The 18,347-nt window shown below is 47.9% G+C and overlaps 1 protein-coding gene across 8 annotated transcripts in view; it reads left to right on the top strand.

The window, feature by feature from the left end:
• Positions 1-18,346, top strand: part of LOC124966640 (izumo sperm-egg fusion protein 1-like) — a 31,832-nt gene extending 13,486 nt beyond the window's left edge. The window contains exons 2-11 of one of the 8 annotated variants that reach the window (XM_047528130.1): positions 13,504-13,578; positions 14,076-14,162; positions 14,426-14,446; positions 14,565-14,591; positions 14,747-14,827; positions 15,009-15,109; positions 15,374-15,527; positions 15,765-15,833; positions 17,601-17,763; positions 18,028-18,346. In XM_047528130.1, coding sequence (XP_047384086.1) covers positions 13,504-13,578; positions 14,076-14,162; positions 14,426-14,446; positions 14,565-14,591; positions 14,747-14,827; positions 15,009-15,109; positions 15,374-15,527; positions 15,765-15,833; positions 17,601-17,763; positions 18,028-18,064 — 815 coding nt within the window. In that variant the 3' untranslated portion in view covers positions 18,065-18,346. The other 7 variants (XM_047528124.1, XM_047528125.1, XM_047528132.1 and 4 more) reach the window with 7 other exon arrangements.
• The last annotated feature ends 1 nt before the right edge of the window (position 18,347 follows it).

Raw genomic sequence — 18,347 nt, 5'->3', positions numbered from 1 at the left:
GGCTATATTTTGGTTTTAACTGTTATGCTAGGTGTTTAAGATCAAGTTGGTCAAAGTGATCTATTCCTGTCTGTTAAAGAGGCAGCTGAGTTCCCACAGGGGTCACTCATAGAGAACTTAAGAGCAGCATCTTAGCTCCATTAGTGCCATTGGTTAGGCAGGGTCTCCACGATGAGGTGGCTTCCCTTGAAAGCACCAGGGATGTCTCCCTTTTTCCTTGACCCTCCTCTGCAGCAGGTGCACTGAGTGGCTTTTCCTCTAGTGGCCTCATCAATCTCCTTGATCAGGAGGTTGTGTGACCCAGAGTTGCAAACCTCCTTAGAGAAGTCCTCTTGTTCCCTGGGTTCAAGCTGATTTTGAGGGCAAGACCCAAATATGGACTTTTCTTGACCTCTGTATTTAATCTCAATCTCTAAGTTTGATCTTAACCATCAAGCAAGTCAGTCTCACCAGTCATAAAGTAAGAGTACTGAGCTTTAGCTTCAATGTCTATAATTTTACAATTATTTACCCCTTTTTCTCTAATTGGGGTCTACATTATCTGTCCTATAGGTGATGACTTTTCAAGTTAATCTATGGTGTACTTCTGCAAAATATCAGGCAACAGTTAGAGTTTACAAGGAAATAAAAAATGGAATCACCAACAGTAAAACATTCAGTTTGTGCAATAGCTATCTTGAATTTTGGCTGAGTTATTCATTATATCCCCTGGTTGAGATCACAGTAATCTTTACATCAAACATCAAACTTTTGAACACAACTTTAAATGAGTTAAAGTCTGGCTTACTTTGGAGCCATTCTACAGTAATCTTTACATCAAACATCAAACTTTTGAACACAACTTTAAATGAGTTAAAGTCTGGCTTACTTTGGAGCCATTCTAACGTGCAGCAGGGTTGTGAGGCACAGCCTTATCTCAGGTAAGTCGGGGCTTCCTCTTTTGCCATGACCAGCATGACCAAATTCTCAAGTTCAGTGAGGGGCAAAGGAGTATAAACACAGATTTTGAAGATTAAGCTGAGATCAGATGGAGCTCTGTTCTCTGATGGAAATGCAGATCTAAATAGTTATGTCAGCAATCTTTATATATGTATGTAAGCATTATTCTTTGTTTTCAGGAAAGTTACAGAGACTAGGACAGTCACATAACTTTTTTCAGAGCTGCAAAGTGCAATCTTAGGAGCTCTGTGTAGCTCTCAAGGAAGTCCACTGTTCAAAGTTACTGTAAGGTGGATAGGAACCAGAGAAGGGAGCTGATGAAACACTGGTTTTCTAGCAAAAGAATTCTTTCCTGCCCAAGAGCTGTGTGCCTGAGATCAATGTACTGCCACAGCAGTTAGGCATCTTGTGCCTCTGTGCAGGAGCACTCCCAAGCACCAGGCATGCCACAGCCATGAGGTCATCAGAGACCCCAATCTCAGTCACTGTTGTCCCATTTTTTGCTACTGCGCATTACACTCTTTCTTAAATGCTATTTTAAGAAGTTTACATGTATTGACTCCTGAGTCTATATGAACATTAGTTAACACAATTTAACATTATATCTAAAACATGAATTAAAGAAAGGCTGAGAGAGCCTTTAAGTTTCCTTTTGTGTGGCAAAGTGGTAAAATGCTTTCATGTTTAACCTTTAAACAAATCATGCTCTCAATAATGTTTAGAAATACATTTAACATTTTTTACATATACCCTATTGATGACAGGTCCTATCATAGAACATTAAATGATAGGTTTACCATTACAGACAAGTTTAATTTGGAGAATAGCAGTTTGATAAATTTTCTGCATTAAAGGCTTGTACATCTGGAAAATATGAACACATTTAATATACAAAGAATAATGTTTTTAAGTATGTTACTCCATGGAATAACTTTGTAAATTAATTGGATGTCTCTAAAAAACACGTTTGAGTAATCCCATACATGTCAACTCTAATTCACTCATCTTATTGTAAAAAAAAAAAACCAAGATATCAGACAAGTGTGAAAAAAACCAAGATATCAGACAAGTGTACCAACAGTATTTGACATCTCTTTCCTGTGGAAGAAAAGTCCTAGAAAAATTGATGTTAGACATTTTATAAACATCAACATTTAATGAGTTTGACCACCTAGAGACTTGTGAGTTAATTTTGAAGACATTTTGCTTCTATTAGTTTACTCAATTTAAATTGAACCTTTTTAAATCACGTGAATTAAAAATATTTGGATCCATTTTTAAAATTTTAATTTTTATGCATGCTTATATTTAACACAAAAGTAAAGGCCTTGTAATATTTATCTCCATTGCAATGTAACAGATGTTCAAAAATAACTCTAGAGTTGGATAAAAAGAACTGATCAAAAATCATTAACCTAGGTATGTAGGATCAAAATTGTGAGCTCAAAAATATAGCGTTTAAGAAAAACAAAAGTCCTAGAAGAAAAATGATAATGGTTATTAGTTAAAGCATGAGAAAATGAGAAAGAAAGAAGAGATGAAAGGGAGAAAAGTATTCTGAGTTGTAGCCCAGGAGAAATTTAAAATGGACACCTTTTTCCTTAGGTTTGAGACTGGTTTCCAACTGCGCCTTCCTCCATTTAGATTTCAATGTAAGCCTTGACTGAGATCTGAATCTGAAAGGGGCTAAAATGTTCTAGCAGAAACTTGATGCCTAGGTCCTTTTAACCCTTTTTCCTGACTAGTAATTAATTTAGGTTTGGATGCAGAAATTGTCAAATAATTATCTCCCATTACCTGTGGGGAATGGGGCTGCGTATATTACATGGGGAAGCAGGGGAAGACGAGAAGCAGGGTCTGGAGGCGCTTGAGCCTGCAGGAAGAGCCAAGAAGCAAGAAAGAAGAGACTTGAAGATAAGGAATCCCTTTCCATCTGCCCACTCGCTCGCGGAAGCTGTGTGCCATTACACAAACGGATTTTGATGGCTTTAAGTCAGGGGTTGGGCGAAGGGTCCCCAGGGTTGAATCTGCCAGATTAGAGGGCCCAGATTCCATGGTGGGGACTGATACAGCCGAGTCCGTGGCCAGGGTTTCCTGAGGCCAGAGTACTGGGCTGGAGATGAGGGGCAACACATTGATTGTGTGGTCACACCAGCACCAATGTGTGTGCCGGGCAAAAGCCGAGAAGGGTTTGAGGACATGATATCAGGGTTTTCGAGTGCAAGTGTGTGAGCACGAGATGAGCCTCAACCCTGAGAGAGAATCTCCACCATAAAATCAGGAATCCACCTGGCAGATAAGACCGACTATAGGGGCCAGCTGTAACTATAAAAGTTGTGGCTGGGGGTACCCCCACCCCTCAGCCGCCTCGAGGGTCCCAGATAAATAGCCCTCGGGGAACCGGCCTAGAGGAAGCACCAACCTGATGTCCGGTGGTGAATGCAGAGCAGAGCGTCCAGGCAGAATGGAAGGTGGGGCTGTGTCCGGGGGGCACTGGGGCTTAGATGGGGTTCCACTCGCTTAAGAGATAGTGGAAGATCCCATCCCGAGTCATGGCACCAATGTAAGGGAACCCACAGAAACCATGCCGGTCATGGGAAATCACATAAGGGAGTTTATTAAGCAAATAGAGTGTCTCCCTACAGGGTAAGAGGGAAAATGAGAGGAAAAGGGAAAGAGAAAGGGCATGGGAAAGAGAAAGGGCATGCGCTAGAGAGAGTGTGAAAGCCAGGAGGATAGAGAAAGTGAGGAGGAGAGACAGAAGAATGAGAAAAGATGGCGGGGTAGCTACAGTAAACAGTTGAATTCCGCCAGGCTAACAGGGGACCAATATCGGAGAAGTATACTTGCAAGCTGACTGATGAATCAATAGCTAGCCAGGATGTTCACAGATTGACAAGTGGTTGGGAGGCAGGGAAAATGGCTTGCAACAGAAAGGGCGGGGGAGCAGCTTTATACATTACAAGGGTGATATTAGCTTCATAGAATGAGTTTGGTAGGGTATCCTCCTTTTCTATTTCCTGGAATACTTTGAGAAGTATTGGAATGAGTTCTTTGAAGGTCTTGTAAAACTAGGCTGAGAATTCATCTGGTCCCGGGCTTTTCTTGGATGGTAGGTTTTTAATGGCTTCTTCTATTTCATTGCTTGATATTGATCTGTTTAAATTGTGTATGTCCTCCTGGTTCAGTTTGGGAGGAGCATATGTCTCTAGAAATTTTTGAATGTCTTTGGTAGTTTCTATTTTGTTGTAATACAGATTTTCTAAGTAGCTTCTCAATTATGTTCTGTATCTCAGTGGTGTCTGTCGTGATATTTCCTTTTCATCATGAAGTTTAGTGATTTGCGTTTTCTCTCTCCTTCTCTTTGTTAGTGTGGCTAAGGGTTTGTCTATTTTGTTTACTTTTTCAAAGAACCAACTTTTTGTTTTGTCAATTTTTTAAATTGTTTCTTTTGTTTCAATTTCATTGATTTCAGCTCTGATTTTAATTATTTCCTGCCTTCTACTACTTTTACTGTTATTCTGTTCTTCTTTTTCTAGGGCTTTGAGCTGTAATGTTAGGTCATTTAGTTGTTGGCTTTTCATTCTTTTCTGGAATGCACTCCATGCAATGAATTTCCCTCTCAGTACTGCTTTCATAGTGTCCTAGAGATTTTGATATGTTGTATTGTCATTCTCATTGACCTCTAAGGATCTTTTTATCTCCTTCCTGATGGTTTCTGTTATCCATGTTTCATTTAATAGCATATTATTTAGTCTCCAGGTGTTGGAGTAATTTCTGTTTTTCATTTTGTCATTGATTCTACTCTCAGTCCATTATGATCTGATAGAACACAAGGCAGTACCTCTATTTTTTTGCATTTCCTAAGGGCTGCTTTGTGGCATAACATATGGTCTATTTTTGAGAAGGTTCCATGTGCTTCTGAGAAGAAAGTGAATCCGCTCGTTGATGGATGGAATATTCTATATATGTCTGTTAAGTCTAGGTTATTGATTGTGTTATTGAGTTCTATGGTTTCTTTGGTTGGTTTTTGATTTGAAGATCTATCTAGTGGTGACAGCGGTGTGTTAAAGTCACCCAAAATTATTGTGTTCTGTGGTCTATTTGATTCCTGAAATTGAGAAGAATTTTTTGATGTACAGGGATGTACCATTGTTTGGGGCATAAATACTTACTATTGTTATGTCTTCCTGATTTATGGTTCCCTTAAGCAGTATGAAATATCCTTCTTTATCCCTTCTGACTAACTTTGGGTTGAAGTCCACTTTATCTGATATAAGGATGGAAACCACCATTTTTTTACTGAGTCCATGTGCATGGTAGGTTTTTTTCCTACCATATTAGGTATTCACATTTAGTCTGGGAATATCTTTTTCTATGAGATGAGCCTCTTGCAGGCAGCATATTGTCGGGTCTTTCTTTTTAATCCATTCTGCCAGTCAATGTCTTTTGATTGATGAGTTTAGGCCATTAACGTTCAGGGTTATTATTGAGATATGATTTGTATTCCCATCATTTGGGCTTATTTTTGGTTTTTAACTTGGCTTGGTTTCTCCTTTGAGTGGGTTTTTCTCTAAGGTAGTTCCTCCCTTTGCTGACCTACATTGTTGTTTTTCATTACCTCCTCATGGAATATTTTGTTGAGAACATTCTGTAGCGCAGGCTTTCTATTTGTAAATTCTTTTAACTTTTGTTTATCATGGAAGGATTTTCTTTCATCTTCAAATCTGAAGGTTAGTTTTGCTGGGTATAGGATTCTTGGTTGGCAAGTTCTTTCAGAGCTTGAAATATGTTGTTCCAGGCCCTTCTAGCTTTTAGAGTCTGGGTTGAGAAGTTTGCTGCTATCTGTATTGGTTTCCCCCTATATGTAATCTGATGCTTTTCTCTCGTGGCCTTCAAAATCCTATCTTTATTGTGAATGTTAGGCATTTTCATTATAATGTGCCTTGGTGTGGACCTGTTGTGATTTTGTGCATTTGGTGTTCTGTAAGCCTCTTGTATTTGATTTTCCATTTCATTCTTCAGGTTTGGGAAATTTTCTGATATTATTTCATTGAATATGTTGTTCATTCCTTTGGTTTATCTCTCTGTGCCTTCCTGAATCCCAATAATTCTTAAATTTGGTCTTTTCATGATGTCCCATAGTTCTTGGAGATTCTTTTCATGATTTCTTACCATCTTCTCTGCTTGGGCAACTTTATTTTCAAGATTAAATATTTTGTCTTCGTTGTCTGAGGTTCTGTCTTCCAAGTGGTCTAGTCTTTTGGTGATGCTTTCTATTGAGTTTTTTATTTGGTTTATTGTTTCCTTCACTTCAAGGATTTCTGTTTGTTTGTTTGTTTTGAGAATCTCTATCTCTTTGTTGAAATGATCTTTTGTTTCCTGCAGTTGCTCTTTCAACTGTTTATTGGTATTATCATTCATTGCCTGCATTGAATGCCTGCTCTCTTATCTCATCCTTTACTTCACGAATCATCTTAATCATGTATAATCTGAAGTCCTTTCTGACATTTCTTCTACCATTCTGTCATTGGATTCTATTAATATAGAATCTAGATTTGTTTGGATCATTTTCTTCCCTTGTTTTTTCATGTTGTTCATGTATCTTCCCCTCTAGCAGTGCAGATCTGGGGTATTGCAGATTTCCCCCTATAGGCTTATAGTGGTCCTATAGGTTTCCAAAATCTTTTCTTTAAGGGGAGATCAATACTAGCAGTGCCCAATTCAGACACTATGCAATCCTAGACCAAATAACCCTTATGAAGACATTAACAATATTGTCATAATAAACAGAATGAGTTCAAATATTATCTTCAGTATAACAAACAGATTTGCAATAAGGTCTGCAGTTTCTAATGGAGGATAAAGAGGATGCAGAGTGATGTAGGATGTAGCTGTTAATGGGATAAGAAAGGAATATACAGAAGTTCTAGATAATAGAAAGGGTGAGAGTAAAATCAAAAGAAATTGGATGTTAGCATACAAAAAGGGAGAAAGAGACTCTGAGGGAACAGGTATACAAAAGGAAAAGAGAGCAAAAAAAAAAAAGAAATAAAAACTTAAAATTGTTCAATACGGAGAAAAAAGAAAATCTACACTATAACAGTCATATAGTATTCAAACCTCCCAGACTTCTGTAGCCTAATGCAGGAGAGGTACCTGACAATGAGCTTCAAGTCTCCAGCAAGCGTCTCAGAATGGGATTTGCCCTACCTAAAGATTGGAGCTCCGGCTTCCACGATTATCCAAGATGGCCGTGTTGGCTTTCAAATGTGTTGGCAAATGAGGAGCTGCAGCTCGGGGTGTGGACATGATTGGCTGGAGGACCTGGAGGTGAGGTGCGGTTGGTCAGGCAGGGGTCCTGGAGCTCCGGTGTGTTTGGTGTGGCTGCAGGATCCTGGAGGCCGGGTGCAATCAGTGGGTCTGGGGTCCCGGTGATGGGGTGCAGTCAGTTGGTCTGGGGGTCCTGACGGCAGGGAGCAGTCAGTCGATGTGAGGGCCCCGGAGGCAGGGGGTGATCAGTTGGGCTGAGGGATCCTGGAGATAGGGCTCAGTCAGTCCATTCAGGGGTTCTACGGGACCTGGCTGTTGTATCAAAATGGCGGCAGCCACGTGTAATCAAACCTGCTGGTACCGTCACAGTGAACTTCCAGGCAATGGTAGGCAGCTGGTGCACCACTGGATGTTAGCGATCAGTTTGCTGACTGTGGTCAGACGATCAGGAGGTGAACCTCCTGCAGTGGATGATAGATAGGCGTAAGGCAGGCGATGGACAGGCAACAGGAAGGCAAATGGCGGATGACAGGTGCCTGACAGTGAGCAATCTGCACTCAAAAAAGGTGTCGATATGCTGGCAGACTGCAGGTGATCACAGTAGACAAATGGGGTAAACAGCAGGGGATCAATAAGCAGCAAAAACTGCCTCACCAAAAAACAGATATCCTCTGCTTGAAACCTGAGTGACGGAGCGACAAGGAATGCAGCCTCCCTCTAGTCCGCCATCTTGGATTTGAGACTGTGCCTTTTCAAAGGAGAGTCCACTGCAGGGAGGAGACCCAGTGCAAGCATCCATTTCTTGAAGGAGAGCAATGGGGAACGTGCATCCACTAGGGCAGGGACATTCTTGACTGGTGCCTGGGGTCTTGATCTGGAGAAGCCTGTATTTCCTTGGTGGAGGAGTGGATGCATCCATTTGTAGAAGGTGATGGTTTTCATTGGATTGATTTGACCATTGTAGATGCAGGCAGGTGGTGCTGACACTTCAGTGCATTTCCACTTTTGAGTGACATGAGTGCTCATGAGAACATGAGTGCTAGGTATATTTTATTTGTTTTTTCTCTATTTTTTTTCATTGGAGATGGACACAATAACTATTTCATTTATTTTCATGTGGTGCCCTGGATCAGACCCAGGGCCTTACACATGCTAGGCAAGTGCTCTGCCAAGAGTCACAGCCCCAACCCTGTATTTATGGAGTTTTAATTTTATTTTGTTTTCCATTTTCGTTGGTGCATTATAGTCATACATATTGATGAGATTAGTTGTTACGTATTGGTACATGCACACAGCCTTAGGTTTGTTTTGGAAAGGGGGCACATTGCTTTCATTTTTACAGAATAGAGGTGAGAGGACATTTTCAAGAAGGGGTCTTTGGAATGCATCTCTTCATCTCTTCAGTTCTCTGAGGCAGGTCTCCTTGAGGCATGTGTTTGAAAACAGGATTACTAGAGGAGCCACTATGTAAATCTCTAGGAGGTGTCCCCTCTAGGGAGGACCACAGTGAGAACCTCTGTGGATACTGTGGACCTGACTGTGGAGTCCTCCGAGAGGTGAGTGGGGGCAATAGAGGAGTCCATTGTTGGAGTATGTGTCCTTGTCAAGGGATGAGATGATCAAGAGAAGGCATGGTAGAAAGGGGTCACCTAGTAAATGTACACTCATGGGTGTTGGTAGTGGAAGAACCCTTGTCTAAGGGGGTCTTTAAAAAGGTCTGCTTCCCTTGGAATGTTGACAGTGACTGTTAGTGGAAGGGGAAACATCTGTAAGGCTCCATCATGGGTGTGGACTAATGAACCAGAGGGTCACGGGTGTAGTAATGGAGGAGGTTTCCTTGGAGAGGTCCATTGTATAAAGATGCGGGAAGGAGATAGTCTAATTAGTATGGGGAGGAATGTCCTTGGAAGCACTCTTTGGTTGGGTTGACCCTCATGGGAGAAGCTCTTTATAGCTAGCTGGATCCCTGGCTGTGGGATAATCTTCCAGCCCCTTCAGGAACAGATCTGGAGGGAATTCCCCCTCTTGACACCTTCAGGATGAGAACAAGCACTTCCTGGCTCACCCCTGCCTAAGGCTCACTGCCAGCCTCACACAATTGTGGTTGTCTTTGTCTGTCAGTAAGACATCTGCAGGTGCTCGCACAGTGCTGGAAGAGTGTGCTGGTGTCCGCGCCTACCTCCAGCAGGCAGTGGACTGGTTCCAGGCACGACATGAAGGCTCATTCTTCACGGTCACCAGCTGTGGCATGAAGTGGTGCTGGGAAAACTTCCACACTCCCAGGGTGAGATGGCTCACCAGGGAAGGCCTGGGCCCTGCTCACAGTGCAACCACACTCTCAGGACCACTGGGACCTTTGGCCTCTGGGCTGCCTACCTGGCTGGTGGACACACCATCTACCTACCCAGCCTCACCATGCCAGACTCAGAGCTCCTGAGGGGCTTCAAGCCTGAGGCTGCCTTCCTGCCTGAGTGGGGGGGCATTCATGCAGGCTTGTCTCCAGTGCAGACATGGACTGGGCCTTGGAAGCCAGGGAGACTTTGGGGACCGGTCTGATGAGGCTAGAGCCATATGTGTCTCCAGAGACTGGCAGCTTCTGCATAAGCCTGAGGTGGTCCCAGTGCAGGTGGTGCCCATGACCAGAGAGATTCCAGTTGGCCAGAGGTGGAAAGAAGCAGGGGCTTCCTGGAGCTGGCTGAACACCTACAACAAGCAAAACATCTTTTCCGATGACTGGCAAGGCCCAGTGAAGCTCACGGTGGCTGGAGAAACCACAGTGCCCACCTGATCGTCATATCCATAGTCCTTCTGAATGGTTGCCCCTCAGATAAGGAGCCCTTCCTTCTGGAGTCCATTCCCCTGTTCTTTCCTGGAAGAGGTTTTGCTTCTCCTTGGGTATTCAGGACACTGAGGGAACTCATGGTTTATCTAGAGCAAGCACTGATGAACTCTCCTTCTGAGTTTCTGGAGTGATTCCTGTTGTGGGCTGCTCAAGGCAGGGCCAGGTTAGGTCTAATGCGTTTGGAAAACCTTGTGGGGACTGGCGGACAAGTTTCCAGAATTCTCTTTAGTTTTGGCAGATTCTGATGAAGGGCCTACCAGAAGCCCAACAACCAACCACTGCCAGAAAGATGGAGATATGGAGACTGCCTCTAGTGAGTCAGATCTATCTTGAGTGTGTACTGGGGACTGAACCCAGTTGAAGTCCAGGGGTGGTTCGTGCTAGGAGTGAATCAGCCTCCTCCTCCGCTCACAGGCTCTGGAAATGCTGGGGCAGTTGTGAGCAGAGCTAAATCTGTCCAACCCCTTGGGTCCTGAGGAAAGTCACCAAGTATTTTTGTCCCTGTAGCAGAGTCTAAATCATGGGAGAGAGGAGAATAGCTGTTGAACAATGCAGCAGCAACTTCTGCAGCAGACCCTTCTAGCAGTCCAGGAGGCTTCTAATTTGTAAGCTCAAAACTTCCAAACACAAGCCCTGCATTTACTGTCTCTGGGATTAGGACCAAGGAAGTGTCGTCTTCTCTACCTGTGTTCTGAGTGTTTGAGGTCCGATTTCAGGAATCCAGGAGTCTGCTGAAATCCAGGGTTACTGTGCTTCTGGTGAACCATGATGTGTCCCTGCACTCACGGAAGCACTAAATCTGGCTTTGGGTAGGTCTGGGATGAAAGAATCTGAAGATAATGTGGACCCCTGAACCCATGTCACACCCAAGCAGGAGCTCTGGGTCTGGCCAGAGAGTATAAGAATTTCCACTCAGATGTCAGGAGCCCTTGCTGCTTTTTTGGATGGCAGATGAATTCCTCAGACTCAGTCAAATCTAACACATTCCCATCCAAAAAGCCCAGCCTGTAGTCTTCTTAGGTTTCAGGATATCATTCCTATACAGCTGACAGAGAAGAGAGAGAGGTATGAATTAAAATTGCACACCCTCAACCCTTGTTTCCGCACCTCTCTTGGCAGAGTGTGTGTGTGTGTGTGTGTGTGTGTGTGTGTGTGTGTGCGCGTGCGCGCGCGCACCTGTGTGTCTAAAACCTGCAGGGAAAGTGGAAGCTCAGAGAGTTTCAATACTCATGATATTTCCAGGATTGCTACCTACTCAGATCGGGCTGCTCTTTGCTGCTGAAATTGTGTGAGTTGTTCCTGTGATTCTGGTGCCCTGAATTATGTAGAAATGTAAAGGGAGAGAGCTTTTCAGGAACTCGCGGTAGGAGAGCTCAGTACTTTCTCTACCACCTCCATTGGTGGCCATCATCTATCATGACATTGTGATATGGGATATCATCCCGAAAAGAACGTGGTGAAGAAAGGTAATCATTATTCAGTGAGTGAGCAAAGAGAATCATTATTTGAGTGAGCAGATCATCATTCAATAACTTCAATAACTCAACCCCTATAAAGTTTGGGGCGCCTGTCACGGTAGAGGAAAAGACGCCAGAGCCTTCGGGGAGTGGAAGTCCTAGGCTAGAATCCGCCCCTTCTCGCGTCCTTGAGGCTGGCAGAGGCACCTAGCCAGAATCCAGGTCCCCAGGGCCAAGGAAGGGAGGACGTTGAGGGCCAGAACCCCGCTCCTGGGCTCTGAAAGCCAGAGCCCATGGAGGACCTCCCTCTGGTGGATGCTGGAATAAAGGTGTGTAAAGGTCACCGCCCCTGTGACGTCACGGAAAAAGTAGGCGGGTCCCCATTTGTTGCGGCCCTATCAGAAGCAGAGTTGGGGTTCTGGGTGGGGCCAAATAAAACCCCAGGAAGTACTTTTCCGGAATCGGGATCTCCAAAGGGGACGTGACAGGAGTTCCTTGTAGCAAGGGGACTCCCGTGACGCATGTCCCTTTCGAAAAGCTCTCGACTTCACGCAGCCAAAGTGTCCCTCACAACACCCGAGTTACAGTCGTGGGGAAATATTAAGGCGGAAGGACGCGGCACCGGGTTCCTCAGTCTGAACTGGGATCCTGAGCGAATCCTAGGTTTGGGGGACAAGTCAAGGAGCAAGGTCGGAGAGCGGCTAGTTAGGGCGCCTCGCGCTTAGGGCGCATTCGGGGCTCCGTTTCCTGAGAAGGTGCACCCGAAAAGAAGAGGTCTTAGTCTTGGGCAAGGGTAGACAAGGTGCCCATGGGACAGGAGGATGGCTGGGAGTCTTGCTTAAAGGTGTGGGGTCCCCAGGTTAAGGGATGTGGAGTGTACTTTGGTTTGAGGGAGTTGTGAGAACATGGTGGCGAGTTGTGGCGCATTGAAGAGTTCATCTGAGCTGGGCATTGAGTTTTCAGCTTGGGATGCTACAGGAGTTGGGGACCTGGGGGTGTCTGAGGGTTGATGCACTTGAAGTTTGGCGTTCAGGATCACTTTAGTTGGTGCAAAGGGTGGGGGAGCTGTGGATCCCATGGATTGAGAACTTGGAGAGTCTGCATGGGTTGGGGATCTCCATCCCTGAGTGCCAGGAATGGTTGGGTTTTCTGATGGATGTCTGAGGATGCAATGAAGACCCCCATTTGGGGTTCTCCAGTGGTGGGGATTAATTTCACACTTCTGAGTGATTTGATGAAGGACACAGTTTTTTTGGTTTGGAGATTTCCTGAATATCCTCCTGTTCCATGGGGGAGATTGAGGATGTGGTGTTCAGGGGGAGTCTTCTAAGACGGGCTTTGATTTCTCTCCATTTAGCATCACCTGCTCTTGTCTTGGGTGAGAGGACCTTCTCTGCGTTTTCCTCTACCGAGTGCTCTGGCCTCAATGGGGCTCTGTTTTGCCCTCTCATTGGCCACACTGGCCTGCTGCCTGCTTTCTGCAGGCTGTTGTGTCACATGTAGCGAGGCAGTCAGAGCAGCACTAAACTCCTTGAAGAATAATTACCTGCCCAGACACCTGGACACCAGACTTGTCAGAAAAACGAAGGAGTCAATAGATAAGCTTACTTTGGATTTCAAGAATCCGGATATGAGAGGATTTTTGGGGGCCATAGGTGAGGGCAGGAGAGATTTGGAGTCCTAGGTCCTGGTAAAAGATGGGCAGGGTCCAGGATTGCAGGTGATGGGGGTGGGGCTGAAAGGGCTGAGTCCTGAACTTGGGAATGGAGAAGGCTGGGATGCAGATTCCAGAGTCCTGGAGCTAGCAAACATTGTTTCTCTGCCCCTTATCTAGCAATATTATGTAATGAAACAACTCTTTGAAAGCAGGGGTGTAGTTGGCTCCTTAACTAGGTCTAGGCTTGCCTGGTGGACCCATGGCTACTCTATGGGGTACAAAGAAAATCTAAGAGGCAGCAAAGGTGGAACATGGGATTCTATATCCACTCACAGATAACGTCACACTGGAAAAGACATCCCGGAGTTTCCTGAAGGAGCTGAAACGCATCACAGACAGCAATGTAAGAGGTGAGTGCACTGAAGTGTCGGGGTCCTGAATCCCTCAGGGCAGCCATTGCTGCCAGTGATGCCTCTCTGCTGGTGTCATGCATGACACTGTGCCAGACTGCCTAGGTTTCAGTCTGGTTCTGCCACTTCCTACCCACATGGCCTTGAGCACGAAACTGGGCAGTTTCCTCAGCTCTGCACAGGACAGCATCACAGTGCCCTCCTCCCTCTGCCATTGGAAGATTGGAAGGATTGACACCTGTGCCTGGCTCAGCCCAGTGCCTGGCACTGTGTGAAGTACTTATTTCTGTGTCCTTTCCTGAGAGGGCAGCAAGTGGAATGCCAGCCCCTCCAGGCGTCACGTGCCCCTCAGCCCTGGTGCTCAGGAGGGCTGAGGCAGGAGGATCACTTCAATCTAGACAACCCCGTAGTGTAATGCCTGCCTAGGTAGACAGTGACTGATCCTGCGCCTGCTGCCTGGGGAGGAGGGCACTCAGCACCACCCTCCTTCCTCCCAGGGGAGAAATTTGTGAAGCAGCTATACCAGATGTTGGAGAAGGAAAAGGCGAAATTTACCCAATTAGCTATTCATTTCCAGAAGAAGGGTGAGGGAAGATGGGAGCCCTGGGCCCTGCCTACCCCATCCCCCTTCCACCACCTGAGTCCCTCTCTCCAGCCCCTGCATCTCCTAATCCAGACCCTTGGCTTCCTCAGTCCTCTCCCCCTGCTGACCCCTCAGGGGCACTTCCCTCAGGCCCTCGCCCTGGGACCCTGGGAACACAAGAACCTCAACTCTCCTCTGCCCCTCTCCCACCCTCTTTCATTTAGAAGTCTTATGTTTTCTCGTCTTTTCTCCTTTCCGAGGCAGTTTATTGTCCCAACAAATGTGGTGAGTGCAGACAGCAGAAGCTTTTCTTCTACCCTCATCTGTGGCCCATGGGACCCACCTCCCTCCTCCCCCTTTGGGATGCACATTCCCAGCATCTGAGAGGTTCCTGGGTCTCCAGCCACCTTTCTCTGGCTTGGATTTGCAGGTAGCAGGTGTATTCCATTTGGACTCTTTACTGACCTTGGAGGGCTTACCTCCTAGGGATCTGACCCAGTAGACCCCCAGCCCTTCAGCCCTTCGCTGCCCTCTTTCAGACTCACCTCTTTGTGGGTGAATACAGCCTTGACTTTGCCCCTTCAGGCATGATGTTGCAGCGTATGTTATGGTGCCCAGAATGTAACTCGGGGATTTACCTTTGTTGGAAGTCCCTGGACTGTGGGGGTAAGCATGGGACCTGCCTGGAGGTGTTGGTGGGGAGAGGGCAGGGCCAGAGGAGGGACAGTCCAGAGAGCTCATAATGCAGACAGCAGACAGGGAAGGGCCTGGCTCAGAGCAAGCCTAGAATGTTTGGAGAAGCCTGTGAGCCTAGAGGAAGCATCTCATAGTCATGCCCCATCCTCAGATCGCATCATAAATATCCGTGAAAGGAGAAATCTGACCTTGAACTGTCTGTACAAGTGGCACAGTGTTTCTGAACAGCTCACAGACTACCAGTTTTTCAGGGTGAGACCCTCTAACTTTTGTAACCCTTAAACCCCACGTCCCTCAGGTGAGTATGAGCCCCTGGTCCCTGGATGCCCTGGTCTATATCCAACCCACATAGCCTATTAGGTGAGGTCACTGCTGACTCCCAGGCACCCCGAACCCTGCTCATTGATGCTCTGCACTCCTATCTCCCTGCATGACGTCCTAGGCTCTTCTCAGACCTATATTCCCCCAATTCCTGACATCCCCAGGTCCCTGTGATGCCCTTGATCTTGCTTCTAGGATTGGGAGGACAGTGGTGAGAGCCTGCTGTACAAGGGGAAGAACCCTATCCTGATCATTCCCTCAGTGACTTCAGATGATACTGGCTTGTACCGCTGTGAACTGGGTACGGAGAGATCTGGCCCATCCACAATCATCCGTTACCATGTCACAGGTCAGTCCTGGGTGTTAGAGAAGTGGAGCCCTCAGGGCTCAGGTGCTGTGGGGCAGCTGTGGAGGCTTAACTTCAGGTTGGGTTGAGGCTTCAGGCCATGGAGGTGTGGCTTATGCTTGGGTTATGGCTTCTGTCAGCCAGCCTAGGTTCCTGGGATGTTTCTCTAGAGAGTTTGGGTGGTGGGGAGGGCTTGCTTTCACCTCCTGCCAGGAGAGCTCATTGCCCCTCCTCTGTCAGTTTTGTCCCCAAATGCTACAGAAGAGTCAACAACAAACTTTGAAAATGAGTATGAGACAGGCGCCGAGGGTGAGACAGGTCCCACAGATGAAGGCGAGACTGGCCCACCTGGACAGGGTGGTGGAACAGGCCCTCCGGGTCAAGGCCAGACTGGACCACCCGGACAGGGTGGTGGAACAGGCTTTCCGGGTCAAGGCCAGACTGGACCACCCGGACAGGGTGGTGGAACAGGCTTTCCGGGTCAAGGCCAGACTGGCCCACCCGGACAGGGTGGTGGAACAGGCTTTCCGGGTCAAGGCCAGACTGGCCCACCCGGACAGGGTGGTGGAACAGGCCCTCCGGGTCAAGGCCAGACTGGCCCACCCGGACAGGGTGGTGGAACAGGCTTTCCGGGTCAAGGCCAGACTGGCCAACCTGGACAGGGTGGTGGAACAGGCCTTCCGGGTCAAGGCCAGACTCGCCCACCTGGACAGGGTGGTGGAACAGGCCCTCCGGGTCAAGGCCAGACTGGCCCACCCGGACAGGGTGGTGGAACAGGCCCTCCGGGTCAAGGCCAGACTGGCCCACCCGGACAGGGTGGTGGAACAGGCTTTCCGGGTCAAGGCCAGACAGGCCAACCTGGACAGGGTGGTGGAACAGGCTTTCCGGGTCAAGGCCAGACTCGCCCACCTGGACAGGGTGGTGGAACAGGCCTTCCGGGTCAAGGCCAGACTCGCCCACCTGGACAGGGTGGTGGAACAGGCCCTCCGGGTCAAGGCCAGACGGGCCCTCCTGGCCAGGGTGGGACAGGCCCACCAGGTCAAGGCGAGACGGGCCCTCCAGGTCAAGGCGAGACGGGCCCACCAGGCCAGGGCGAGACGGGCCCTCCAGGTCAAGGTGAGACGGGCCCACCAGGCCAGGGTGAGACAGGCCCACCTGGCCAGGTACAGTCCGGGTTGGCCCCACTAAGTGATGAGATATACACAAATATAGACGATGAACTGGGCCAATTCCCTGTTGAGACGGCCCCGCTCCAGGGTGAGATGGCCCCTCCAGCCCAGGCTGAGACGGCCCCGCTCCAGGGTGAAATGGGCCCACCTGTCCAGGTTGAGACGGCCCCGCTCCAGGGTGAGATGACTCCACTTGAGGTTGAGACGGCCCCACTTCAGGATGAGACAGCACAACCCGTCCAGGATGAGACGGCCCCACCGTTCCAGGTTGAGACGGCCCCACTGCAGGATGAGACAGCTCCACCAAACCAGGTTGAGACGGCCCCACTTCAGGGGGAGACGGCTCCAGTTGAGGTTGAGACGGCCCCACTTCAGGGGGAGACGGCTCCACTTGAGGTTGAGACGGCCCCACTTCAGGGGGAGACGGCTCCACTTGAGGTTGAGACGGCCCCACTTCAGGGGGAGACGACCCCACCGGTCCAGGTTGATACAGCCCCACTGGTACAGGGTGAGACAGCACAACCAGGCCAGGGTGAGATGGCCCCACCATTCCAGGTTGAGACGGCCCCACTGCAGGGTGAGACGGCCCCAGTCCAAGGTGAGACAGCTCCACCAAACCAGGTGGAAACAGCCCCACTGGAGGTTGAGACAGCTCCACTCGAAGTGGAAACAGGATCACCGCTTGAGGATGAGACAGCGCCAGTACAGGGTGAGGCAGCTCTGCCGGGCCAGGTGGAAACCTCCCAACTCCAAGGTGAGATGGCCACAGCAGTCCAGGGTGAGACAGCGGCAGTTCAGGGTGAGACTGCCTCAGCAGTCCAGGCCGGGATGGCCTCACTCCAGGATGAGACAGCCCTACTCCAAGGTGAGACAGCCCCACTCCTGGGTGAGACGGCCCCACTTCTAGGTGACATGGCCCCACTTGAGGAGACCTCAGTCCCTCCGAACTCAGAATTGGAGTCCTCGTCCACGAACCTCCAGACTGAGCAGGTTAAGGGAGTGCAACAAGGCCGAAACATTGTGCTGCTCGTCACTATCCCTTTGTTACTGATAGTAGGCCTTATTCTTTGGTGAGTCAACAGGGAGGACTGTGGGGCTTGGAGGGAGAGGTGGGGCGTCCTACTGCCCAATGCTGGAGCAGCTTGCAGAGCCACTGAGGTTTCCAGAGAGCTGGTGGGAAACAGTGTGGGTGGGCTTACCTAGGAGGCCAGGCTTTGATAGTTGTTTGAATAAAGTCAGGTGGGGGGGCTGGGAATTGGGGAGTGACTCTCAACTGCTTCCTACCTAACATGGCTCCCTGATTTGCACCCCTCAACCCATTCAATCTTCCCCAGCCTAGCTTACTGGCGAAAATCGAAAGAGAAAAAATAGTCTTCATAGCAGCATTGAAAATACAGCTTCTTAACCATCAGAGACAATGGCCTCAGAAGAGAAAAATAATTAAAGATATGTCTTGTTGTCTAAATATTTGACTCACTTCTCTGGACTGATCCATACCTTGGGTTCCCCTGGAGGAGAGGTCAGGAGATGGGCTCCTGCCTCAGGGAGGAGGGCAAAGTCTGGTTGAGGGGAGAGCAGACTGCCATGTAATGCCAGAACCAAGAATCAGGACAGGGCCAGGCCTACCTAGATCTCCTCCCCCAGGACTGGTCTT

The sequence above is a fragment of the Sciurus carolinensis genome, chromosome 16, assembly GCF_902686445.1.
Source record: "Sciurus carolinensis chromosome 16, mSciCar1.2, whole genome shotgun sequence".
In the NCBI taxonomy this organism is placed as follows: Eukaryota; Metazoa; Chordata; class Mammalia; order Rodentia; family Sciuridae; genus Sciurus; species Sciurus carolinensis.
The sequence above is the reverse complement of the archived record's forward strand: the minus strand, read 5'-3'. Positions and strand labels throughout refer to the sequence as shown.